The sequence below is a fragment of the Pagrus pagrus genome (genome assembly GCF_965226575.1).
Source record: "Pagrus pagrus genome assembly, chromosome: 23".
NCBI classification, from domain to species: Eukaryota; Metazoa; Chordata; class Actinopteri; order Spariformes; family Sparidae; genus Pagrus; species Pagrus pagrus.
The window spans coordinates 1,826,616-1,854,000 of record NC_140205.1 but is presented as its reverse complement, the minus strand read 5'-3'; the positions used below and the strand labels follow the sequence as shown (position 1 = coordinate 1,854,000).

The 27,385-nt window shown below is 43.7% G+C and overlaps 2 protein-coding genes across 6 annotated transcripts in view; both read right to left on the bottom strand.

Moving 5' to 3' along the window:
- Window positions 1-3,883: 3,883 nt before the first annotated feature.
- On the bottom strand, window positions 3,884-14,664 carry LOC311252237 (ras-related protein Rap-1b). 5 transcript variants are annotated; one of them, XM_084345217.1, is made up of 8 exons: window positions 14,566-14,664; window positions 8,923-8,992; window positions 7,470-7,538; window positions 6,103-6,159; window positions 5,874-6,014; window positions 4,847-4,990; window positions 4,612-4,704; window positions 3,884-4,508 (listed from the first exon to the last, which is right to left on the bottom strand). In XM_084345217.1, exons 2-7 carry the CDS (start codon window positions 8,977-8,979, stop codon window positions 4,618-4,620), a joined length of 555 nt encoding a protein of 184 aa, XP_084201343.1. In that variant the 5' UTR covers window positions 8,980-8,992; window positions 14,566-14,664; the 3' UTR covers window positions 3,884-4,508; window positions 4,612-4,617. The 5 variants fall into 5 exon arrangements, with proteins under 5 accessions (XP_084201343.1, XP_084201344.1, XP_084201346.1 ...); XM_084345218.1 differs by having other exon boundaries at window positions 8,923-8,995; window positions 14,566-14,615; XM_084345220.1 differs by lacking the exon at window positions 14,566-14,664 and adding an exon at window positions 13,725-14,508.
- Window positions 14,665-20,495: 5,831 nt separating this feature from the next.
- cand1 (cullin-associated and neddylation-dissociated 1) overlaps window positions 20,496-27,385 on the bottom strand; it is a 16,699-nt gene continuing 9,809 nt past the window's right edge. The window contains exons 12-26 of the mRNA XM_084346053.1: window positions 27,234-27,375; window positions 26,531-26,739; window positions 26,285-26,453; window positions 26,088-26,177; window positions 25,283-25,436; window positions 24,957-25,194; window positions 24,470-24,658; window positions 24,215-24,358; window positions 23,991-24,126; window positions 23,733-23,909; window positions 22,882-22,977; window positions 22,601-22,770; window positions 22,344-22,508; window positions 21,834-21,941; window positions 20,496-21,747 (exon numbers count right to left, since the gene is read on the bottom strand). Of these exons, the coding sequence (XP_084202179.1) occupies window positions 21,523-21,747; window positions 21,834-21,941; window positions 22,344-22,508; window positions 22,601-22,770; window positions 22,882-22,977; window positions 23,733-23,909; window positions 23,991-24,126; window positions 24,215-24,358; window positions 24,470-24,658; window positions 24,957-25,194; window positions 25,283-25,436; window positions 26,088-26,177; window positions 26,285-26,453; window positions 26,531-26,739; window positions 27,234-27,375 (2,412 nt within the window). The 3' untranslated portion in view covers window positions 20,496-21,522. The remainder of the gene's footprint in view (window positions 21,748-21,833; window positions 21,942-22,343; window positions 22,509-22,600; window positions 22,771-22,881; window positions 22,978-23,732; window positions 23,910-23,990; window positions 24,127-24,214; window positions 24,359-24,469; window positions 24,659-24,956; window positions 25,195-25,282; window positions 25,437-26,087; window positions 26,178-26,284; window positions 26,454-26,530; window positions 26,740-27,233; window positions 27,376-27,385) is intronic.

Here is a 27,385-nt window from a genome sequence, read left to right as displayed (position 1 = left end):
GGCATTAATTAATCTATTAAATGTGACATAGATTCACAGTTCTGTCTGACTTTGCCTCAGTATTTCTTTACCTCTATATTAATCTATTAATTATCCTTGTTTATTTACTTTCTCATTCAATTCTCCATTTTATTTATTAAGTTATTAATTTTTAATCTTGTTTATTTGCACATTTATTGAGTAATTGATTTTTGTATTCTTTTCCCTTCACATTTTGACAAGACAATTCATAAATAAGTAAAAATTTAATTGTAAAAAATAAAGAAGTGCATTTAACAGCATATTTACTTATTTGTTGAGTTATTAATTATTTCATCATTTATCTGTGATGTTGGCAGTTTCAGTCCTCCATGAATCTCTCCTGTATCCACTGTTTTACATTTCAATATAAAAATGTTTTTGTCCAATAATGTTTGTGTTTCTCTGCTCTGGACTCACGCAGCTTATTGATTATTAACACTTTATCAATATAAATCTGCTGCAGTGGTATAAGACTCGGCCACCAGAGGGCGACATCCATCCATCCGCTCCACAATGACGTCACATCGCAGGTTGCTGTTACAAAATTGCACCACTTTTATTCATTTAAGGCTTTTTAGTTTTTACTTTACATTTGGCTTCACCCCCCCTCCCCCCCCTCCCTCCCGCTGCTGCTGTGGGTTTCTGTTCTGGAAGAAAACCAGTTCAAACCGGCTGGTACCAGCTTTAAACTCCGGTTCTGGGGTTTGGACCCGATACCTGACCGGCTGAACTGGTTTCTTTTACATTTCACTGGTCATCATGCCATACAGAGAAAAGAAGCAGATTTATTTCAGGAATATAAAATCGTTTCTTCTTGTTTGAATTGTTTCAGTTTGCATCCGGCTGCAGCTGCGTCATCGCCTCGCCTCCGTCCTCTTAACTCAGTCCAGCACAGACAGGTCCGGGGTGTATTTAGCCTAGCTTAGCACAAAGAGTGGAAGCAGAGGGAAACTGTTAGCCCCTCTCTATAAAAAGTGACATCAAGGCCTCCGTATGCTTCAAACTGACGACTCATCAGATTGTCTGAAACAGACTCGGGACACTTTCCAAAGAGACGCTGTGACGTGGACGCCGCGTCACGCTGCGACTGTTTCAGCTCTTCACAGATACTTTCATCACTTTTCATGTGAGTGAGCGTCTTCCAGGAAAGACGAGATAAAGAAAGACAGATGACGTCTACAAACTTCTGCCGTCAGACATCGTCCAGCCTTCGTCTGTTGAGACACACTGAGGCCTTTAAATCTGCCAAACGCTGACAGGAGGTCACATGAAATGACGGACGCAGCCGCAGCCGCTGTTACTGTTGAAGCCAGAAAGGTCCGAGTGCAGCCGGACAGGTGCTCATTTAACTATCTGTTCTGTCGAGGAGCTCAGGTGAGACTTACAGGTGTGTTTCCTAATTGAAGCCTGATAACACTTTATCTAAAAACGCTCATATTTATCATTTCTGAGTAAATAAACACTTGATAGACTGTTTACAACACTAGAGAAGCAGTTATAAAGAGATATGAGGACAATTTACTGTTTAACTCGTCCTCATACTGTTTAAAGACGGTGTAACACGGCTGTAATCACATAAAATGACATTCTGAATAATAAATTAATATAAAATATGACGTATTTTTTAAATGTATAAATGAAGAACCTAAACTATATTTGTTGATGAAGCTAGTGAGTGGATTCGGGTTAAGATTTTAATTTTTTCATTTTATTTGTCTCGTGTATAAAAAGTTATTAACAGTAATAAAATTGTAATTATATATAATTAAACATGATTAACAGCATGTTATACTGTGTTATCAGTTATTCTTTAACTGTTTATACAGCAGTTACAGATACTTGGAAGGTGAAGTTAAAAAAGTTGATAAATAGATTAATAAACACTTAAAACGTCCTCATATTTCTTTACGATTACATCACAGTGTCACAAACTACAAATACTGATAATTAACTAGTTAATCCTGAAAGTCTTTCCTCTCGTAAAAACTAACAGAGCGCTTGAAATGTGTGCCGTCAGCACGCAGCTGCTGCCCTAAAAGTCTCAATAGGAATCATCATAACGTTAGCCTTTCTTTTTGTTAGCATGCTAACGGTTTAATGCTAACAGGAGTGCCCCGCCCCGGCTGCAGACGGACCTTTCACCGGGAAGCTTCTGCTCGGCATGCAAACTGTCGCAGCACCTCCTGGAGATCAGACTGACAGAAACATCAACATGCTACATGACTGAACGTACTGAGGAGAACCAGAATACTGACAGCAGTACCACGCAGTACTGCAGTACTCCCGATAGTACAACACCGTGCACAGCAGTACTCACAGAGGTCACTGGTCCAACATACTGAGTCTGTGGGGATACCACTCTCACATTACAAACAGAAGACAGATATTCAAAGGCTCTCTGTGGCTGCTGCTTCACAGGCCACGCCCCCAATGCACGAGGGGGCGGGGCTTCAGCTTCAACCTCCTCTGGTTGGTCTCAGCCGTGCTACTGTCAAAAAGAAACACCGAGTTTTTTAACTTTACTGACACTGAAACCATCCATGAGTCAGCGGTACGCCATGCTAAATCATTAACATGTTAGCTTTGAGCTAACTGTTAGCATGAAATACGACACCAAAACATGGATACGGAGGCCGAGTTTGAGCCTCCATACCTGGATGGTTTAATCAGTTAAAGGAGTGCTGACCAACAAGACCAGTAATTCAGTGTTTCCCTCTCAGATGTGTTGTGTTAATAACATTAATAATCAGGTAATAATATGGTTAATAATACAAAAACAACACCTGCGGGCCCTGTTCAGTAAATATAACACAACCCCCCACCCCCAATCCCCCCGGGCCAAATAGGTCATTACAGAAACTGGCCTGGTTCACTGTTGTTATGCAGCTCACTTACACTCACACACACAAAAACACATACTCACAAACACACACACACACACACACACATAAGGTACTGGACCAGTGTGAGTCTGCTGTCAAAAGGCAACATGTCCGCCCTGAGCAGCAGATCTAGAGTCAGCTCACCGCGCCGTTACGCTAACAAATTAGGACGCAGCTATCATTTATTTGTTTCTTTGAGATCTTAGCATTGTTAGCATCCCCTCACAACATAGCAAATATATTACATTGGCTGTTAGCCATTAAGCTAGCCCACAACAAACAGCATAAACAGGCATGTTAGCATTTTTATCTTTTTTCTAACTTTTTTGTTTGTGTCTTTGAGATCGTGGCGTTGTTAACACCCCTTACAACATGTCACATACAGTATATTACATTGGCTGTTAGCATCATGCTAGCCCACAACTTATCTCATTCCTAACTGACAAGCTAACTCGTAACTAGCTGACAAGCTAACTCACTGCAGCCACCATCCATTTGTTTCAGTGTGAATGAATGTATTTTACTAGCGGCTTTGCTAACAAGGTAGCCCACAGCTGTAAGTAAACATTCTTTAAGAAAATGCCAACAAAGTGTTAGCATAGTTAGCATTCCCTTTTAACAATGCCAATGCATTTGCTGCTGAGACTAGGAGCTAGCCCTTAGCTAACAGCTGCCATCAGTTTCTTTGGAGATATGCTAATAACACTAACATCACACAAACAGCATAATTTGCTGCTAGGCTAATAAGGCAGCCCATAACTACATTAGCTAAGTACACTTTAACTTCTTTCAAAATATGCTAACCAAGCTAACATTAAACAACTAGCAAATTTGGATAGTTAGCATTGTTTCAGAATATTGCCAATTCACTCCTGTAGCCTTTAGCTAACTTAAATTAGCTCAAAGCTATCAGTGCAGTGAGCTGACTGCGCGACCTGCTGCGCCCCCTCACCCCCCCCACCCCCAAAATCAAGAACAAAAATATTAAATGACTTTTATATCTTTTCACACAGAAACATAATAATAATCACTGTATATTAACCACTGTATGGATCCACAGGTTCGACCAGAGCCACACACACAAAGTCGGCCATGTTAATGAGCTGTGACATCACCAGGGTAATCGTGGCCACAACATGGCCGACAGCAGCGTGGTCAGACTGCGTGTGTGTGTGTGGCTCAGGACTGCTGGAAAATAAGTCGAAGGAAAGAAAGAAACATTCAAAATTAAAAGCAAGAAGCCACTCCCCAGCGCAAAATGGCCAAGCAGAGAGCATGATGGGAACTGTGGTTTAAATTTGAGCAGTTGTTTGGACAGCCCCCGTTTCTGCAACGGCAGAATCATCATCATCTTCCTCTTCATCATCATCATCATCATCATCATCATCATCACCGCCGCTGCAGTCTTATGATGTTTGGTTTAATGTTTCCAAGGCAACCGTCTCCGTCAGACAGTGTGGTGAGGGGATGGCAGATGTGGTCGTCACGGGAACAGAGGTCAGAGGTGGCCGATGTTGATGATGACATGGTTGTGTTAAAGGGGCGTGGCCAGCTGGAAGATGTGGTGTGATTGGTTGGTTTGTTGTCGGTCAGGTGAGCAGAAAACTGGAGAGAGAAGAAAAGTTTCAAGTTTGTCGAATAATGTGTGTGTGTGTGTGTGTGTGTGTGTGTGTGTGTGTGTGTGTGTGTGTGTAGAATAAACACCTACCTGTCATTAGAGAAGTTGACAGGTGGACTTTTTGCGAGTTTTCCCAGGAACTGGACTCTTCCTGTTAATCTGTCGCACAAGGTCATAGAAGATCTGCACACAAACACAGATATTTACATCAGTACGTGAGGCGAAACATCTACAGGCTCAGGACAAAGACAAGCAGGCAGAGAGTGTGCATGTGTGTGTGTGTGTGTGTGTGTGTGTGTGTGTGTGTGTGTGTGTGCGTGGTCACCTCGTTCACGTTGATCTTGCTCTTGGCTGAGGTCTCCAGGAAGGCGCAGGAGTTCCACTGGCGGGCGAGGCCGATGCCGGACTCTTTGGCCACCACACGCTCCACCTCCAGGTCGCACTTATTTCCAACCAGGATCATTGGAACCTGCAACACCACCGAGTCTCCACAGTCACTATCACTGAGTTCACATTTCATATGTTAAACATTTATATGTTTTGTAGCAAGAAGGAACAAATAAGTCAGAATTATTCAGAGACAGAGTTTCACAGAGTTTATAAAGTGTCTCCAACTCAACAACTCACTAAATTGAGTGTTTTTAAAGGGAGTCTGGGGACAAAGAAGTCGCCTATACTGGTTACTGTTTAGTGTATTTGTAAAATGTGACATGTTTAGATCAATAAAATGTTTCTTCTTTCATAAATTGAGTGTAAATGGTGAAATCAGTGTAAACAGTGTGTTCAAACAGCTGCTAAATGTTGGCAGGTAAGACTTTAGCACTGTAGACACAGAAGCAGACAGGCTGGTACAGCCATGCTGCCACAAACTGACACTTTTTACAAGGAAACAAACAACTTACTGTTTTCATTTAATGCTGAATTTACAACAAGGAGACAATGATTCAGAGTCTGTCAGAGACAGAGTTTCACTACGTTTGTTAAGTTTCTCCTCATGAAACAACTCTTAAATTTGAGCAATTTGTTAAGGGAGTCTGGTGATGTTGTGGTTGCGGATCAGTGTGTTCACAAACATCAGCTGCTAACGTTGGCAGGTAGAGAGCATTTAGTCTTTCTAAATAAATTCAGTCCCAAGAGTTGCCAGCAGGTGTCGTCATTTACACAGTTTTTAGCTCTTTGTATTAATAAACCATTTTCAGCAGAAGTTTCCTCCCTCAGTTAAACTGGAGCGAGAAACAGATTGACAGGAAGTGACATCACTGCTCTGGCTCGCTATACTGACAGGTGTGTCCGAGGTGTGTGTGTGTGTGTGTGTGTGTGTGTGTGTGTGTGTGTGTATGTGTGTGCCGTACGTCCTCGGTGTCCTTCACTCTGAGGATCTGCTCTCTGAGGTCCTGGAGGTCGTTGAAGGTGGACTGAGCCGTGATGGAGTAAACCAGAGCGAAGCCCTGACCGTTCTTCATGTACAGGTCTCTCATCGCTGTGAACTGCTCCTACAGGTCAGAGACAGACAGACAGGTGGTCAGAGAGACAGTCAGAGAGACAGACAGACAGACAGACAGACAGACGGGCAGGTCTTACTGTTCCTGCTGTGTCCAGGATCTCCAACATACACTGCTGTCCATCGACCTCGACTTGCTGCAGAGAGACAGATAGAGAGAGTGAGACCTCTGTCTTCATCAAAACACCTCTAACATTAGAATGGCATTCAGTAGAGCGCATACCTCTGCCAAGGCCCAACCAACCAACACACCAACCAACCAACCAACCAACCAACATAACAACCAACCAACCAACCAACCAACCAACAAACTAATCAATCAACAAAACAACCAACCAACCAACCAACCAATCAATCAACAAAACAACCAAGCAATCAACAAAACAACCAGTCAACCAATCAACCAACCAACTAATCAATCAACAAAACAACCAATCAACCAATCAATCAATCAATCAATCAATCAACAAAACAACCAATCAACAAAACAACCAATCAACTAATCAACCAACCAAACCAACCAATCAATTAACCAACCAATCAAGCAACCAACCAACCAACAAACCAACCAACCAACCAACCAAAACAACCAATCAACTAATCAACCAACCAATCAACTAATCAACCAATCAACTAATCAACCAACCAACCCAACCAACCAATCAACAAAACAACCAATCAACCATCCAATCAATAAACCAACCAATCAACCAACCAACCAATCAAACCAACAAATCAACAAAACAACCAACCAACCAATCAACCAACTGAACAACTAACCAAACAACCAAACCAATCAACCAATTAACCAACCAACCAAACAACCAATCAACCGAACAACCAACCAACCAACCAACCAATCAACCAACCAACCAATCAACCAACCGAACAACCAACCAACCAAACCAACCAATCAACCAACCAACCAACCAATCAACCGAACAAACAACCAACCAATCAACCAACCAACCAAACCAACCAACCAATCAACCAACCAATCAACCAACCGAACAACCAACCAACCAACCAAACCAACCAACCAACCAAACCAACCAATCAACCAACCAACCGAACAACCAACCGACCAACCAACCAGTCAACCAAAACAACTAACCAACCAACCAATCAACCAACCAACCGAACAACCAACCAACCAACAAACCAGTCAACCAAAACAACTAACCAACCGACTGTTCACAGCACTGAGATCAGGGTTTGTGGGTCAAACTGGGATTCTAACAGTTGTTTTTCTTTTGTAAAGTTAGCGGTAGCCAGTTTGCTAACGCTGTTGCTAGCAGTAACACCACAGGGAAACACTGGGAGGAGGGAATGTCTATTGCTACTTTAAGAAGACTGCCCACTCCTATTAGCAGCTAACATTAGCATTCAGACAACACATCACTCAAATGAACCGTCACGAGAGACAGACAGGCTGGAGCTGTCTTACCTTCCTGTAGGAATCCTCTATCGTCGGGTCGTACTTCTCTACGAAGATCCCCTGAACAAACTGGACAGTCTGGAGACAGAGAGACAGACAGGCAGTGAGACAGACAGTGAGACAGGCAGTGAGACAGACAGACAGGCAGTGAGATAAATAGAAGTAGGCCAGTAGTGTTAATGGAGCTCTGTTCTATTGGAAGTCATTAGAATGGAATTAATGTGACACACTGACACGTCTCCATTATATCATCTGGAGTAAAGCACTTCATTGTAGTGAGACGTGTACCAGTGTGTGTGTGTGTGTGTGTGTGCGAACAGGAAAACAGAGTGACATCAGTCTGCATCCGTCTTTCAGGAAAACTGAGTGAAAACGTGTAACTTGGTTCAGATTTAAACCTTCAGACGAACTCGTCCTCTCAACACAACTTTCTTCTCTTTGCAGCAGAACTTCAGGGTTTTTATTTCAAGTGTCTCAAACTGTGGCTACAAAACATATTCTGAATTTACACAAACGGTAAAAGCTGGTTTATATTTGTTCTGTGTTGTTTGTGTTGTTCATGACAGGACAGCTTTAGTGAGAAGAAATATCAAAAGACAGAAAAACTTTTCATCCAGATTTTCTTTATGTCACCTTTTATTATTTCTTATTGGCACTAAGTTTCATGACAACAGAATAAAACCAACAGCATGTTAGTCTGTCTCTCAACACTTCCTGTCTGTGGCTCTCAAAATCCTCACAAACATACCAGTGTTTCAACTGTAATTCAAATTTTGAGGAAATGTGTTTAATATTGTATTTAAAGCAGCTACAAGGAACTTTGATTTGTTGTTGACTCTGTCTAAAGAGCTCGACCTGTCGAGAGGCTGGTGTGTGTGTTTGTTTTAAAAGTGAAACACAGCTGTCTGCAGGATGCATGACGGTTAGATGTTATATCTGTTTGTGTACGATTAATAACCTTAACATGATGTTGAAACAAACAAAACTTTGTTTTAGTACCGTTACTGTTCTGACTCCGACGTTAATCCTACAGCTGACAGATTCATCTGCTCAGTAGTTAGGGATGTTAATGATTAATCATTAATCGATGAATCGCTGTTAAGAATTTAACCAATTTATTGACAATCAGAGGAAAAAAATACAATAAAAAATATATTACAGTTACAGATTACAGCAGGATGCTCGTTAGCAAGGCCAACGTAAAATAATCTGTTATGAAACAGTTATGAGTGACTGAGTCAAAATAAAGCACAGTGTGTGTGTGTGTGTGTGTGTGTGTGTGTGTGTGTGTGTGTGTGTTCATGGTGATGAAGGAACAACAGTGTGTCTCATTGATGTTTTTAATGGATCTCTATGACACAGAGGAAGATTGAGGCTGTGACACACACACACACACACACACAGTACATGTCAGGAGACACACTCTCTGTTGTTGTGAGTCTGTTGTGTGTTTGAAACTCACCAGAGCTGACTTGCCGACTCCTCCTGATCCTAAAACAACCAGTTTGTATTCACGCATCCTGACTGTCTGTCTGCTGGGCGAGAGACACAGAGAGACAGAGAGAGAGAGAGGGAGAGAGAGATTAGACATCAGCAGCCAATCACAGAGCAGCGTTTAGATAAGCTCCGCCTGCTACTACAACGCACCTGGAGCTGTAAAACTATCAATTACACACACACACACACACACACACACACACACAGATAAAGATTTCCTCTCTCTCATTGGGAGGTAATAATTACCCAGCATGCATCTGGGTGAGTTAATAAAAACAGAGAGGTCACGTGATCACACAGCTGGCGTTGATGTCACAACTGTGGAATCCTTCCTGGTTACTGTTGCTATGCGCCCCTGTGTGTGTGTGTGCGTGTGTGTGTGTGTGTGTGTGTGTGTGTGTGTGTGTGTGTGCGTGTGTGTGTGCATACCAGTCATGCCTCGCCGTGTCGTTGCAGCAACAAGAAGCAACATGACGGAGACAACAACACACACACACACACACACACACACACACACACACACACATCCCTGTTAATAAGGGTCTGCCAAGGTTACCATGGTGATGAGATAAGTGTGTGTCTCTCTCTGTCATTTTTCCAGTGTGTTATTTTACCCAGAATCCTTAGTTTTTGCCCAATAAGGACGGCAGGAGCGCGAACACGTGTGTGAGTGACGTGATGAGCTGCTTTAATTCAGTTATTACATGAAACACCAGTTAACAGAATTCAAAATGGCCGAGTCGCCCTAAAAATGACAAGAACACAAGTTTAATTAATGTTCTCACGTGAAATATGATATCTGACACACGGCTTCACTAGAAACACCTAAACAACCACCTGAACAGTCCTGAAGTACCCAGACACTGCCTGCAGGACGATACGGCCTTAAAGATAATATTCTGATATTATCGCGACACACGATATATCTCGATATTTTGAAATCTTGACGGGTCATTCACCTCGTTATTACACCCGTCCTCATCTGCAAAACGACTCTAAAAGTCGACTGTGAAAGCAGCTTATTACGAGCCATATTTGCGTTTGGTGCCGTCAGGTGGCGACCTCTAGTGGCCGTAGTAATTATTACAGCATCGAAGGAGGAAGTCAGATCAAGTCTCGGCTGCGTTACGGCTCATAATCCATTAATGATCAGATACTGTCACATTTTGCTGATGACACCTGTTCATTACTTAAAGCCCACCTCCAGTCATTAGCATTAGCATGGACTCAGGGGCAGGGACAGTGATCGCACAGTTTTGTTTTCACATGTCTGAAAGTAAATTTGCGTTTATCCATCTGTCTATCCAAACTTTGAGCACAAAATTAAGTTATTTCTCAAAAAATATTTGTCAAACAGTGCGGTTCAAAAATCTGAAACACCATAAAAATGCCAAAATACACTGTAAATGTACATAAAGTCCCCTTTATGTACATTTTTAGGAATTTAAAACAACCTTTTCACAACTTTACTGAAGTATATCTGGAGCACGTCTTACACCACTGCAAAATGAAATGTATTTACATATCATTATGTGTCCAGAGAGCCGTTCACACAGTCAGTCATCATTGCAACATGTTCCTCACGATCTGCCTTCACACATCTGTGTTTATGAACTGATTATCTCTATCTGACTGTAATCCTGATGCATGACTATGAATGAAGGCGTTTATCTTGAGTTTAAGCTGTCCAGCTGTGAGTCAGTGAATGCATCACTCGAGGTGGATTTCAACGCCTGGAGGTCTGAAAAGAGCTCGCGCCACTGAAGCAACGAGTCCGGGCGAGTTCAGGCAATCACAGGAAGTCACAACCTGAGGCGGCATCGGGCGAGTGTGACGAGGGGTGGAGAACCTGCTAGATGAGCAAAAAGTCTCACACCAACTGTGAAAGCGTCGCCTCTCTAACCTTCCCGATGACTCCGCCTACACCTCAGTGACCCGAGAGCTCTGGAGGAATAAACACCAGAACGCAACAGAGCTCAGAGATGACTGTTTAACGCCTGAAGAGACAGAACCAGAACCAGAACCAGAACCAGAGTCTCTGCTGAGTGCTGACTTCACTCAGAGCTTCACCTCAATTCAAACACACACACACCCTCGATGTGTGCTGTTGCTCACTAGCTTACGGCTAATGTACAATAAAGTATTCTTGCTGTTTGGGGCGAATGAACACAAAGGGTCTCGCCATCCTTCCTCTCTTTTAGCTCTGTTTTTGGTCTCCACCAACTTCTGAGGTAAATGTCTGTCTCTTTAGCTGCTGAACACTCCACTACGTTCACCAGCTGGTCTGTGACTGTGTCGCCCTGCTGTTAGCAGGTGGTGTACGGTGAGTTTATCAGAGTTCGATGGATTCAAACAGCTGACACTGAACCCGACAGAAACGTGGTGAACCAAAACTAGGAGCTAAAAAAGGCCAATAGGCTCTGAGTCGGCTGATACGATCTTTGTGGTTTTGACTGTTGGCAACACTTTACACAGCATGTATACTTCTCTACATGTCTCTCTACAGGAACAACGACAAGTTTTATCTGTCACATCTCAGACTAGATCAACTGTCTTGTTACTACATTCACATATCTGATGTATGAGGACAGTTCTTGTGCTGAGTTCACTGACTGGTAACTCTGTTAACAGCAGGAAGTCGACTATGGTGGCAAAAGCCAATTATTTTATCAATTAAAAGATTGATTATTTCATCTGAACTGCCAGAAAATAGTCAAATCACATTTTCAGAGACCAAGTTGACGTCTTGTTGGCAAAAATATTAAGTCTACGATCATCGAAGACGAAGAAAACCAGAAAATATTCACATTAAAGGTTATAAAACAGGCTGTTCTGTCTTACGAACAGTCAGAGGCTCAGTTTGTAAAGAAACTAGACTTAAACAACAGCAAGTTCAACTGGACACCACAACAGAGAGAAACTGCAAAATGAGACACATTCAGGATTTTTAGCTCCACATCGTGTAAAACTATGAGACAATAACAATCGTAAAGTTTTTATAATCAATTCATCATTCTTCAAACAAAAATGACAAATATTGTCTGGATCCAGCTCTCCTGCCTTTGTTGCTTTATATGATAATAAACTGAATATTCATCCTTCAACTCTTTGTTGCCTTTTTCATGAAAGAAAGTCACAATTCAAACAAAATCACATCAATGCATTCAACATACAGAAACAACACCATCAACAAAACCTACGTATGTTTGTATCTGCACATAATGAAATGTAAACGAGAGAATAAACTGAATCTGTTGACATGTTAAGCTGTTGGTCAGAAGAGTCCAGACCTGCGAGGACGGCAACTTATAGTTTGTTTGTTTGTTTGTTTGGTCTGTTAATTAATTGGAGTTAATTCATTTATTACGAAGTTTTACTTTAAAGTTACATTACGTGATCAGAGTGTAACGAGCTGACATTTCTGTCTGACAGTAGGCGTCTTTTCTTACATTTTGTAGACTGAACATTTAATCATTCAACTGAGAAGTTAATCTGCAGGTTCATCACCGACAGTATATCACTCTGCTCAAGATAATGTTTCAGTCCGTCAAAAGATTAAAGTCTTCAATAAATAAAACTCAGGAAACGCAGGAAGTCGACTATCATGGCTAAAAAGACAATTATTTTATCAATTATTTCATCTAAACTGCCAGAAAATAGTCAAATCACATTTTCAGAGACCAAGTTGACGTCTTCATGTCAAAAATATTAAGTCTACAATCATCGAAGACGAAGAAAAACAGAAAATATTTACATCTGTGGCTCTGTACGTTCTAATATATTGATAGTAACTGATAATAAACTGAACATTACGAGTTCTGCTGAGGGAGGATTTAATGCAGAGCTGATATGCTGAGGTGTTCCTGTTATTTTGCCCACCCCTGTAACAAACTACACAGTGCTGAATCTCGTCCGTGTGATTGTCAGGCTGATATTGATATCTGAAAGATAACATGATACATTTGATCAGGTTACTCAATATTGATGCATATGATCCGGTGCGATTAAATTATATTTTTTATTTATTATTTATTTATTATTTTGAGAGACAAGATGATTAACAGTGTAAAAAAAACTGGAGAAAGAAAACATGTTTCTGTTTTTTAAGATCTGAATCTAATCTAACAAGAAGCCACTTAAATCTGTCTTTAGCTGATCTGGCATACACAAGGTTCTCATTCAAAATGTCTCTTAGCCCCAAAATGTCTTTTTTCAGGCTTCAAGTGATGATTATTAATCTGACAATAAAGAAAATAGTGAAAAATCCCCTTTATAACATCCCAGTGTGACGTGATGTCAACAGATTCTTTGTTTAACCCGACCAACAGTCCAAAACCACAAAATATTCAGTTTGTAATCACAAAAGACAAAGAAAATCTGCAGATTCTCACATTTTTGCTTCGAATACAACTGACATGTTAACTGAATATCAAAACAGCTGCCAATTAATTTCCTTCTCGTTGAGTAATTGATGAACTGAGGCCTGTTTAAAGGAGTCACAAGGTAGAAGGGCTGTGAAACACTCGTCCAGATGATTACTGATGCATTTAAAGGATATTTACACAAAAGACAGAGAAAGAAAGCTGTAAATAATAAAAGGCACATCATTTCTCCAGACGTTAAACAATCAAATACTCACAGAAATGTGGAGAGGAAGTTACGTGACCTCTTTTAAGCTATCGAGACACAATCTAGTCACACTCCACGCTCAGTATTATAATGATGTATCACCGAGCTCAGCACCTCGAGGCTCAGCCTGCTGCTCACCTCCTATATTAAGTTCACAAGGTGTCTAGTTCTGCTTTTTCCAGCAGGCACCCGAATGCAGCATGATGTTAATCTACTAAAGTAAAGTTGGTGGAGGAGAGAGATGGACACACACACACACACACACACACACACACACAGATCCCTGAGTCAACCAGAACTAGGTGGGGCCTGTCAATACTCAGTGTGTGTGTGTGTGTGTGTGTGTGTGTGTGTTTGTTGCTGACAGTACAACAGCAGAGGAATAAAACCAAGCCTTGTCTCTACACTACAGTCAGACAGACAGACAGGTAGGCAGGCAGACAGACAGGCAGACGGAGCGGCAGACAGGTCCCTCCAGACTCCTCCGCTCCGCAGTTTCTAACAAGTTACTTCCTCTCTTGTTTCTCCGGCAGAGCAGCGGGAGTTCCGCAGCTATGTGGCCGCCTCAGAACGCTCCCCGCCCGGCACGCTCTGGCACAAGGCCCCGCTGCCCGGAGGAGCGGAGGCGACCCGCGAGCAGGAACACAGACACGTTAGCGGGCGCGAGGCGGACACGCAGCCGCCATGATGCGAGCCCGCTGCCCGTCTGCCGCTCGTGTAAACAGCGTTCTCACTAACGGAGCTCCTGTCTGTCTGCCGCTCCGTCCGTCTGTCTGTCCGCCGGTCGCTTCCGCAAACCCAGCCCAGCTCGGCACGGCACGGCACCGGCCTGTCTGCCTCCCTCCCTCCCCGTCCGTCTGTCCCGATATGTCCCGGTCCGTCCCGGGTGAAGCTACATCGACATGATGGAGGGAAGAAAGAAGAGAAAAGGGAGGAAAAGAGGAAAAGAGAGGAAAGAGAGAAAGGAAGCGGTACTCACAGTCATCCACCCGTCCGCTCCGCTGCTCTCTCTCTCTCTCTCTCTCCCACTCTGTGTGGATGTCGCTCTACCAGAGCCGCTCCCTCCTGCTGTCGCCCTGCTCTGACGTCAAGCGCGACGCGGTGAACGCAAGCGTTTCCTGTCGATTCTTTCAAAATAAAACCCTTTAAAAAACGCAAAAACAATATTTTGAGTCGAAATTAAATGTGAGAAAATGTTTGCTGCTTAAAGGTGGACAGTGTTGCAGTGATATATAACTTTTAGGCGGAAATGGAGCATTATAACGCATTACTAATAATATTTCAGTAATGTATTACTACAGCTTTGTCGTGCCATGAAGCGTTTATTGTTTTGTTTTTTAAGAGCTCATCCACACCAACATGACCGTATTAATATAGGCTCTGTGTGTTTAATACAGCCGGGCCTTTAAGTTCTGTGTTCAGTCTCTGTGACTGAAATGAGCCTCATGATGAAGCGCACTGTAAGTTACATTATAGAAGGTTTAGGTCTGCTGTGTTTCATACGACTGAGCCTACAATTAAAAGCATTTATATCAGACTGTGATCCTCTGCCTGCTCATCCCTGAGTCCAGGACCATTCCTTTATTTAAAGACATCTATTTAATTGTTCTATAAAGGTTATTTGGGCTTTTTTTAAAGTAACTAAAAAGCAGTGTAATAAATAATTTATTACTCTATGCTGACAGTAATATTGTACTACTAAAGTAGTCAAACTACTAAATTCAATGAAAAGAGTCAATTTCATGTTCACAGTACTCAAGTTTTGGGTTCATGTTTTCCAAATAAAGAGTTTTTGATGCATATATTAATCTATTTAGATGAAGAAACAGCAGAACTTTTACTTCACACTTTCAGAATAAAAGCCCTAGGGGAAGTGTGAAGTAAAAATTTAAATACATATTAATTTGTAAAATTAAATCTAAAGTGCTGGTGGTAAAATGGCAGAAATCAGAGATTTACAGTAATTCAAAACAACGTCCAGTCTCAATTTTCAAAATAAAGTCCTGACAGTCCTGGTGTATGACTCTATTATAAAGCCCTGGAATTAAAATTAAGTTCAACTTATTAATAGACACAAAATAAAACAGACAAAGGTACTGATTTCCTCACAAAATGTTCAAAATAAAAGCCTCACTGATGTTTCCATTACAGGAAAATTAGTGTGCGTTAAAACCTAACCCCCCAAAAAATCCATTCAAAATGTTTTGTTCAGGTTTTCATGACTTCTCTAACACCTATAAAGCTTCCACAGATACTACAGAGCAGAAGCTGCACTGTTTCTCACACAGAAACTGCTTTAACACTATTTTCTGACAGTTTGGGCATTCGTGTCATGCTTTTATTTTGAATGCAGTCCAACCTCCCTTCCTGTCTCGCTCGTACTTCGTCACGTCTTGGCTCATCTGCTCTTTTTGTTCTTGTGACGTTTGAGCCTCGCGCTCAGCTGCTTCCGGCTTCCTGCACAGAAACATGAAGTCCTGAGACAGAAACTGACTGAGCGTCACTTTTACTGTCTGACCTGAAGGCAGCAGCGTGACGCAGCTGCAGGCTCCACTGCTGCCTTGCTCAGAGGTCCCAGGTCAGATTCAAAATAAAATGAAAAATAAATCTTTTTATTTTTTTTATTTTTTTTTTTTATTATTATTATTATTATTTAAAAATAAATATGAAGCCATAAGAGAAAAACATCATAGAATCAATTGAAGGGATCTGGATATAAAGAGGTTTTTTGGAGGCCAACCTGAAAGTTAGCATCACTCTGGTTCCCTCGACAAAAAGCTTGTGGGGGATTTTTTCAACAAAGTCTGAATCATTGTCTCCTTCTTGTAAATTCAGCATTAAATGAAAACAGTAAGTTGTTTGTTTCCTTGTAGAAAGTGTCAGTTTGTGGCAGCATGGCTGTACCAGCCTGTCTGCTTCTGTGTCTAAAGTGCTAAAGTCTTACCTGCCAACATTTAGCAGCTGTTTGAACACACTGTTTACACTGATTTCACCATTTACACTCAATTTATGGAAGAAGAAACATTTTATTGATCTAAACATGTCACATTTTACAAATACACTAAAAAGTAACCAGTATAGGCGACTTTTTTGTCCCCGTGGAGAAAGTCCCCAGACTCCCTTTAAAAAACGCTCAATTTAATGAGTTGTTGAGTTGGAGACACTTTATAAACTTTGTGAAACTCTGTCTCTGACTGATTCTTCATTATCTGGGCCTTCTTGTAAATTCAGCAGATGTTCTACATGAACTTCTTTCCGTCTTTGTGTAACCAACATCCTGTTTGTCCTGGTGATGGACGTGTTTGTAGGGCGGTGAGATCTGATCAGTGTGGTCACTGGAGGCGAGGTCGGTGTAAAGGTGTGAACCTCTCTGTAAACTTCTGCCAAACTGGTCGTGCATTGTGTCTCGTTATGTGTTTTTGTTGCTGATGATGTCATGTGATGTCACTATAAGAAGGTCTGCTCACACTGGAGGTCAAAGGTCAGAGCGGCTCCTGAGGTCGACGAAGAGAACCGGACATTAAGAAACTACAGAGCTCAGTGAGTGTGTGTGGGTGTTAATGCAGAGTCAGAGCGCAAGCGAGCGTGTCGGAGCGTGTTGATGGGAACACGCCTCGAGACACACACACACACACACACACACACACACACACACACACACATACATAGCAGTGTTTACTACAGTCAGAGATACAGTGTTGTGAAGCCACACCCAGACAGGAAGGAGTCACCAAGAATAGAGGCGCCCCCGCCCAACCAGCTTCCCTTTCACTGACACACACTTCCTCTATATGTGAACTCCAATCAAACTTACGGTCTTTAGTAAAAGTGTGTTACTGCTGGAAGTCATTTAATCCAGAAACACTCAGTGACAACTTTTACTGAGGCCAAACTTTTGGGTGTTGATGAGAATGAGACAAAAGTTCATTTCTGGGCCGAGACTCATCCAAGTGTGTTGAGGAGTTTTGTGTAATCCTGCTCACAAACCAACAGACGAAGGCTTTCTGTCCCGAAGGTCCTCATGACTTCGTCCTGTCATGTTTTAAATCTCAGGAATAAAAGTTTTCTCACTTTACGCTCAAATAAAATCAATATTCTTATTTTTTGTGATGGTCAAACTTAATTATCTTTGATATGTCAGCTGGGTTTATAGTTTAATTGTGACAAATTATTGCAGCTGTATTTATTTTCACTGTCGTCACTAAAATGCCCAATAAAAAAAATAAAACATAAAATCTATGTTCTCTAATTACCCAAAGAACATTTTGAATTTATCTTTGAGAGATAAACAAGTCATTTAGTGTGTTGTTGTTGATGTATGATTGTTTTTCAAGACACTGATGACCAGAAATCCAAACACTATTCATTTAATCTTCAATTATCAACAGAACGTGAAGGAATAACAGCCGCGGTCCAAAGCTCCTGTGCTGACGGCGGCTGCCCCTGTTTGTTTTGAGAATGAATTCATAAGGTTTAAAGGAAGTTATTCTGTCGGCTACAACTTATATTTGTTTACATCATTTTGGCCGAATTAGCAGTTAGCAGTTCCTGTTTGCAGTGCTCCTGTAGATGTACCGACATCTGTCACTGGATTACTTTAAAACTGAAGGAAAGTTAAAAACGTGTTGATTCTCAAGCAAGTTCTGCACTAAAAAGAGCATCTTTTTTTCTGCTCTCTAAGTTGATTTCTGGAGTTTATTCAGGATGATGATGTTATGATGGCTAACCGTGCTGTTAGCGGTTACTCTGGAGATATGCTGCAGCTTATTTGATTAGTGTAGAAAATTCTTACATATTGCACCTTTAAAGTGAGTTATGCTGTTGGCTACAACTTGAGCTAATATGAGTTTACATCATTTTGGTGTTAAAAGTGAGCCGAATTAGCTGTTAGCAGCTCCTGTGTGCAGCGCATTCATGGACGTGCAGACAGCGATCACTGGATTAGTTTAAAACTGAAGAAAACTTAAAAACGTGATAAATGTCAGGCAAGTTCTGCACAAGGGGACAACAAGCGCCATCACCTTGACCGGTTCATTAATCTGACCGTACACTGATGATTTATTTAAACATAGTCTGTCAATACTTGTTGACATCTGTCTGTGTGTGGAAGAAAATCTGATTGATTGTACTTTAGTTCAGGAGATATTCTGTAAGTTAGAAAGGTAAAAATGTCTGGAACAAATTTGGGATCATTTAAATGATCAATAACTGATTTCTCTGGCCTCCTGGGGGCAGCAGCACAGACAACAGGACATGTTGAAGTTAGCAAACTGCTGAAGGAAACATGTTTAGCTGCTGAACGCTGCTCTGTGTTCACCAGCTCGTCTCTGACTGTGCCTGCTGGTTGCGGCTGAGCAGGTCGCTCACACTGCGTTTTTACGGCTTCGTCTCTGAGTACGACCCAAAGAGAGCGCTGAGGACGAACCAGAGCAGCTGAGGGTGGGACAGGTGAAGTGAAACTCTGCTGCCTCCCACCTGACCAGCTGGGTTTCTGTTCTCTTTTAGCTCAAACAGAAACACTTCTCGTCTATAAACAGCTCTCGTCTTATTTAACTCCTTCCTGTCTGTCGTCCTGTTATGAGAACGTTTCCTGTTACTAAAGCTCGATAGTGATGATCTCGGTCTGTGGACGCTCACAGGTTCACAGCAGAGAAAACATCAGTGGACCTCAAAGAGGAGAAATCATCAGCATGTCAATGATCAGCCGGCCTGCAACACAAACTCATCAATTCAGCTGTTGCTAGGAGACCAGCTGAGCGAGCCGCGGTCGTTTTGTTTGCTCTCTAATGAGTTTCTGCCTCATTGAAACGGCCAATCACAGCGGAGCTCCACCACTGAACAGGAAGTGGTTTAGTGTAATTCTAACCTCGGAGTGTGTCCTGAATTCAGACTGTCAGGTAAACAAGACGAGCCTGAGAGGCCACGCTCAGGGCAGGATGGACTCTCTGAGTGTATTCTGGCTCCCTCTGCTGCTCCTGATTATACTTCTACTACTGAAGCTGTCCACACGTTTCAGGTTACACCGACACTATTGTCTGCTTATACTCTACTGTGTATTTCACAGCTTTATTTACATACCAGACTCAACTTAAAATATGGTACGTTTCAATAAATTACCAAACTGTATTTAAAATAGTTTAAATTAGTTCCACTTCAACCAAAAACAACAGTGAAATCAGTCAGAATTAACCAATAAAATTAAATATAGAAATATAGCACGCACAGGGGTAATTCGTCTGCACATAGAGTACTTTTACTTTTGATACTTTGAATACATTTTGAACTGGAGTATTTTTTACTTTGTGAAACTGCTACTTTTACTTCAGGATCTAAGTACCTGATCCACCACTGGTATGATCATATCGTACTGCAATTTCCTTCCAGATTAATAAAGTTTTATCTCATCTTACATCTTGAAGAGTCTTCAGCCACCACTTGCTTTGAGCTAAATGCTAACATGCTCATGTTTAGCAGGTTAAAGATGCAATATGTAAAAATTTGGGTTGAAAACATTCAAAGCTTCAATAAAAATATCAACAGAATGTGAAGGAGTAACAGTGTCGATGTTATTACGTCTATTACTGTGTTGCAGAGCATGTTAATAGCATGCTAACCAGCTATCCCCGGCCTGTCACCGTCCATAACGACCAGTCTGGACTGCTAACAGTATGGTCTTCATTATTCAGGAGTCAACAGCAGCAGCAGTTAGCAGGTGATTCAACGCCCTCTTTGTTTTTGTTTGCGTCTTTTTCTCTGATTTCTAAGCAGCTTAATGGACGTTTATTCAGAAAGTGTGAGTCACACTGGATCTAAAAATGTGAGTTTCATGTCTTGGACCGAGCTGAACCTCAGAGTGACGTGTGAAGGTTTGTTTGAAGCGCAGCGACACAAAAAGAAACCAGACAGAAATCAGAGTATGAAGGCAGGCAGAAATGGACCTCTTTATTTTTCTTGGGCGATAAACAACAGTGGATAGTCCCGACCAGACCGGACCGAACCGAACCAGATTAAACCAGACTGGACCCGGTTTCACCAGATCAAACCAGACTAGAGCACGGCCAATGAAACAGGTCCTGACCGGGCTGAACCACAGACACTGATCAGAATATGGTTACTTTGTGTTACACACTGCGTCACCGTGGCAACAGCCACACAGGGCTGGTCCAATCAGGTCTGGTCAGGTCGGACCTGGTCCAATAATCTCTCCTGTTCCCTTCCTTCAGACGAGTGAAGGTAGTGAGGGCGGGTCTATTGAATCAGGGGAAACAAAGAAGCTGATTGGTCCACAAACAGTAAAACCCCGCCCACCCATCGTCACCCCAGGGCATCCTATTGGTTGCCTACATCATTCGCAAAAACAGAGCGAGCCCTTCTCCCATTGGTCACCACAGCCTCAGGCAGGAAAGGCTGTTTTTTCCCCCATTGGTCAGTTTTAACACGCCAACTGTCAGTCACTCAGCAGCGGCCAATCAGGTTACAGTACCTGTTGAACTTTCTGGAATAACGAAAACAAAAAAAATAAACAAAAAGAGAAGAATGATGATGAACAGGGAGATCAGCCAATCAGATGACCTCACTAGAAAAACAAACAGGAAGTGGGAGGAGCTTCCAAGCCTCTTATGGAATTATTTTTCTGGATTTTTTTGTGTTTTTTGTTCGTTGTTTTTGTCCTTTTTGTCCGTGTGTGTGAGCCGAACGTCAGTCTTCTTCCACTCTTTTCCATCAGCTGATTTCAGTGCAATGCATCATGGAACGATCGATCGCTAGGAGAGGGTGTGTCACTACAAGTGTGTGTGCGTGTGTGTGTGTGTGAGTGGGAATGTGAGTGTGTATGTGTGTGTCTGCGTCCTGTTGTCATGGAAACATGCTGCAGGGTTAGCGCTCCAGCAGCTGGGTGGTGCCATGTTGCATCGTGGGAACTTGTTAGTCCGTCTCTTTAGCTGGTGTCCATGGACTCCATGTTGGCAGAGCTGGAGTCCCTCTGGATGGAGTCGAAGATGGTCGCCAGCTCCTGATTGGACGAGATCTGGGACTGGAACTCTGACATCAGCGGCGACTTCTCGGCCTCGGGGATCGTCAGCAGCGCCACGACGGCTCGCATCGCTGACCGCTTCAGCTCGTCCTGCTTCTCGAACTCCTGCTTCACCGAGTTCGCCTTCACCTGCGGACAGACACGGTGTTACTCTTCTGCTCAAAATGGCGTCACTGGAAAGAAACTTACAGGAGGAGCGTGTGTGTGTGAGATACCTTGGTGGTGCAGGTGGCTCTCAGCGGCTCCACCAGTCTGTCCAGTCTCTGTAGAACAGCACTGGGACACAGAGACGACAGCCTGGCCAGCATCAGGAACGTCAGCATCTGAAAAACAACAACAACAACAACAACAACAACAATCGTAAGCTGGAGCAGCAGCAGCAGGGACCCTGGTACTGCAGTATTACTACATGAGCGTGAAGTCGAACCATGTGATCCTCCTCTAAAAACTGATACTTTTCCAGAGGGACCCTGGTATTGCAGTATTATGATGTGCAGTAGTATTTGTGTGTTTTGCCAGTGGTCAAACCCTGACATCTTTCTCTTAAAATCAGTACTTTTTCAGAGGGACCCTGGTATTGCAGTATTAATTGTGGTAGTATTTGTTTGTTTCGCATGAAGTCAAACCCTGACATCCTTCTCTTGAAATCAATACTTTTTCAGAGGGACCCTGGTATTGCAGTATTAATTGTGGTAGTATTTGTGTGTTCTGCCGTGTGGTCGGACCTTGATGTCGTAGTGGTCCTTGAGGCCGTCCTCCACGTGGTTGAGGAAGGTGAAGATGTCGATCCGGTCCAGGCAGCTGTCCAGCAGAGTGTACATGCACTCAAACGCAGCCTTTCTCAGGTCCAACCCGTCATCCACCGTGTGTTTGAACGGGCCCATCTCCACCTACACACACACACACACACACACAGTCAGACACCTGTCCACCATGATCGATCAGTATATTGATCCGTCTGTATGTCAGTGTGTGGTCTCACCTCTCTGATCAGCTCCTTCCTCACTTTGGTCTCGTTGTACAGCTGTGGTAGCACCGAGTCCAGCAGCTCTCGGATCAGACTCGGTTTATTGTGGGCAGCAGAGTTAAACGTTACCAAGGCAACACGACGCACGTTCAGGTCCGGGTCCTCCAGCGTCTTCAGGAAATCACCTGAGGAGAAACAATATCAGAAAGTCAGAGATGGAGAGATGCTGTGAGTGTTTCCTGTGGAAGGAGCGGTGGTGGAGCTACTGATCACAGATCAATAAAACAGATTCTCACCTATGCAGTTCTTCAGCAGTGGATCGATGGGCTGTGGTTGGTCAGAGATGGTGAACTTAACTGCTGTTACCACGGAGCTCCTGGCGTACGATGAACCTACACACACACACACAGATCAATAATCAATAAATCAATACTTCAGATCAATCATCAGATGGCAGCTTCAGGTCCAGCAGGTGCTTAAATCTAAACTTACAGATTCATTTATGGCTAATTCAAAGATTCTGTTGTGTAAACCAATGAGATGCAGTCTGAGGAGACAGAAGCAGTTTGATTGGCGAGGAGAAGCAGGAGGGCGGGGCTTATGAAAACTGTTCAGTCTTCCTATTGGTTGGAGTTCTTATCTTTTGTCACCACTAAAGATTCTGTTTCCAGGTAGAAAAGGAGACAGAGTTTATCAGTCGATCAGCTGATGATTGATTCTGGCTGATTTACAGATCTTATTGATTAGCAGGGCAGGTATCCTTTGAGGCGGGGCAGCAGGGTTTATTGGGGACTGATCAGGGTATTGATCACCTGACTCCAGGTATCCTTTGAGGCGTGGCAGCAGGGTTTATTGGGGACTGATCAGAGTATTGATCACCTGACTCCAGGTATCCTTTGAGGCGGGGCAGCAGGGTTTATTGGGGACTGATCAGAGTATTGATCACCTGACTCAAGGTATCCTTTGAGGCGGGGCAGCAGGGTTTATTGGGGACTGATCAGAGTATTGATTACCTGACTCCAGGTATCCTTTGAGGCGGGGCAGCAGGGTTTATTGGGGACTGATCAGAGTATTGATTACCTGACTCCAGGTATCCTTTGAGGCGGGGCAGCAGGGTTTATTGGGGACTGATCAGAGTATTGATTACCTGACTCCAGGTATCCTTTGAGGCGGGGCAGCAGGGTTTCGGGGTCGATCAGCGTCAGTTTGCCCAGACACTCGGCCACCACGTTCCTGGTTCCTTCCTCTTGACACTCGCAGTGTTTGAGCAGCAGAGACCAGACTAACTCCACGTACGGCTTCAGACCGGACACAGACGCCGAACCTCAACACAGACGCACAGATTAAAACCAGAAGAAACTCACACACACACGTTTATTTGATGATTAGTTGGAGCTGTTCTTACTGATGATCTCTTTGAGTGAGTGCAGCAGCAGGTACTGTCTCTTAGAGGAGGAGATCTCCTGCAGGACGAAGGGCAAATACTCTGGAAGATTTCCCACCGCGATACTGCCCAACGCATAGGAGGCTGCTGACTTCACCTGAGGGACACACGGGCAGAGACGGGGAGGTTAATGTCCACCAACACCACCTTCAAAATGAGACTTTGGTTGGACGGACGAGCGTTACCTCTTCACTGGAGGAAGAGAAGGCATCCAGGATGACCGTCTTCAGCTCTGGTTGGCTGCTCAGGTCCACATGGTGTCCCACCTCGCCCAATGAGAGCAGAGCGAGCAGTCTGATGGAGTCTGTGGAGCGGCTGTTCTTCACGTCCTGTCAGTCAGGGAGAAGAAACTTTATTTAAACCTGTTTAAGACACAACACCAGTACTCACGTTAACCTGCAGGTCAGACAGACAGGTAGTCAGACAGACAGGCAGATTACCTGGATGAACTGTCCGACCACAGCAGGCCCCTCGGTGGGACAGGCTCTGGTCAGAGCGGCGACACATTTAGCAATGGAGCAGTACGCCTGTTTGTGAGGCAGCGCGGCACTCTGGGAGTAAACCGGACCGGTCAGCATCCTCAGCAGGTCCATGTAACCCAGACCAGGAGTCTCTGTAGCCACTAAAGCCTGAACACACACACACACACACACACACACACACACACACACACACACACACACACACACACACACACACACACACACACACACACATCATTATAACTGTTATTCAGGGCTCAAGACTGACTCCGGTTTTTTTTGATAATAACATATTGTGAACGATAAATCTGTTTAATCAGCAGATGGAGAGCTAGTTAGCAGTTAGCAGCTTTTTACAGTGATTGAACTGTTTGTATGAATCGTGCTGATCCTCAAGAGAAAGGAGAATAAAATAATAAAAAGGTCAAAAGTGCTCCTGTTGTACCTGGTAGAAGTCCAGCATGGCGGCGAGCGCTCCACCCTGCAGCAGCGGGGATCGAACCAGCGCGATGAGCTGCTGGAGGATGTTCCCTCCGCTCAGCTGACCCAGCGAGGACGGGTGAGTCACGGCCAGCGTGGACAGGAAGCTCAGCGCCATCTGAGACACGTGCATGTCGCTCTCAGAGATGAGAGGAGGCAGCTCGGCGAGGACGGCGTCCACCATGACAGGAGTCACCGCAGAGCTGAAACACACACATTTAAACAGTGTTACCGACAGGAAGGCGGGCGGAGCCGACCGCTGTGGGCGTGGCTGACAGGTGTGTGTGTTACCTGTAGTTTCTGAGCAGGATGTCCAGAGCAGCCAGCGTGCAGAGCTTCAGGGCTCGCTGGTTCTTGCGGAGGAAGGAGGCGAGGATGGGAACGGCGTCGGGGAGAACCGGCCTCAGATCGATTTTCAGCGGAGAGCCGGCGATCAGCGTCAGAGCTGCGACAGACAAACAGGACAAGAGTTAATGTCTGGGAAGTGTCTATTTTTAACCAACATCTTTAATTCTTCAAGTCGGTGCTTTGACACATATCGTCGTCCTGCCAACACGTTTAAAAATAAAAAGCCTTTGTTTTACAGAGTGCAGCAGTCTGAAGTCCCAGCAGTGAGCGTTAACACTCAGGAGACCAGACTGTGGAGGAAAGGAGGACGCGGCACACAACTCAAATCTGAAACCAGCCGTCCTCACTGTAACGTTCTTCCATTAAACACATCGATCATCCAACACGACACTGTTTAAAAGTAAACGGAGGAAGTGCTGTCGTCCAGCTGTTTCAAGTGTTCAGGCTGACTGTGAGGCAACATGAGTCTGTGGAGCGACGTGGTGAAACCTGAGGCGTCCACGTGAGCTCAACATGTTTCAGCTTGAGTGAAAAAAATTCATGTTTCCTGAAGCTTCATGGATCGTAAACTAACAAATACAAGAGGAAACAGAAGAGAGTGAAGGAACAGAGTTATCTTTGAGTTTTGACCCTCTGAGCTTGCTGTAGCTGCTCGGTGTGGTGCAGTTAACAATGTGAAGTCAGCAGTTAATCGTCTGTTTCTTTAAATGTGAAGTAAAATGGATTGTTGTCGACTGCTGATTCGTACCTTTCACCGTCGTCAGCCTGGTGATCTCGTTCTTCAGGCGCTCCAAGAAGATCAGCAGCGTTCCAGGAAGTTCATTAGGCAGCCGGTCACCTGTGCAACCAGACAGGGCGGAGAGATCATGCGACAACCCAGAGATGCAAACAGGAAGCAGCATCGCTGATGACATCACATCACTGTGACTGACAGGCGGTGGTTACCTAGGTTACAGATGATCTGTCCCATACAGGAGATGGCCCGCTCTTTGACTTCCTGGTCGATGTCGGCGGCTTTCAGGCGTTTGATCGTGCAGGTGAACAGGTCGTTAATGTAGGGGGAGGGGTCGAAGCTGTCGGAGCTCTCTGATTGGTTGTCCAGGGGTCGGATCACCTGGAGGAGACAAACGGGAGGGTCAGCTGTGAACTGTGACATCAGAGGGCGAAGGAGGCGGCAGGTTTGACTCCCACCTTGACGAGCTGCTGGGTGACGAGCAGAGCCTCAGAGGTGATCTTGTAAAAGGGGTCTCCCACGCACGCCACCACGGGCGGGACCAGGGCGGGGACGTGGGCGTGGAAGGCGTGAGCGGGATGCGTGACCATGATGACGTGGAGACACGCCAAGGCGTCGATTTTGAGGTTGGAGCTGCTCGACTTATCGTTCAGAGAGAAGATGATACCTGGCAGACACACGTACTGCGATTACTAATACTGTAATACTGTAATACTGTAACACTCTTTACTCATCAGTACATGTATTTATATTTCTTTTGTATACATGTTGTTGTTTTTATTTTACACTTGCTTTGAAAATGTAAACGTCTGTTTTCAAAGCCTGGCAGTAGTAACAGTAGTAGTGGTGGTGGTGGTAGTACTAGTAGTACTAGAAGTGGTAGTAGTACTAGTACGAGTCATAGTAGTATTAGTAGCAGCAGTAGTACTAGTAATAATGGTGTCAGTGGCAGTCGTGGCAGTAGTAGTAGTAGTAATAGTAGTAGTGGTCATAGTAGTAAGAGTAGAAGTAGTCGTAATGTGGTACTAGTAGTACTAGCAGTTGTAGTAGTAATGGTGGTGGTAGTTGAAGTAGTAGCAGTAACAGTAGTTGTGGTAGTAGCTGTACTAGTAGCAGCAGGAGCAGCAGTACTAGTACTGGCGGCGGTGCAGTGTCTGGTACCTGGTATTAGCACTGGGATGTGCTGAGTCAGCGCTCCTGGCAGCACGTTCACCAGCTCGGTCAACATGTTGAAACAACACTGACGAGTTTTGACACTTTTCTCCTTCAGCTGCTTGTGGAGCGCTTTCACTATCATGGGCACCTGCAGAGGG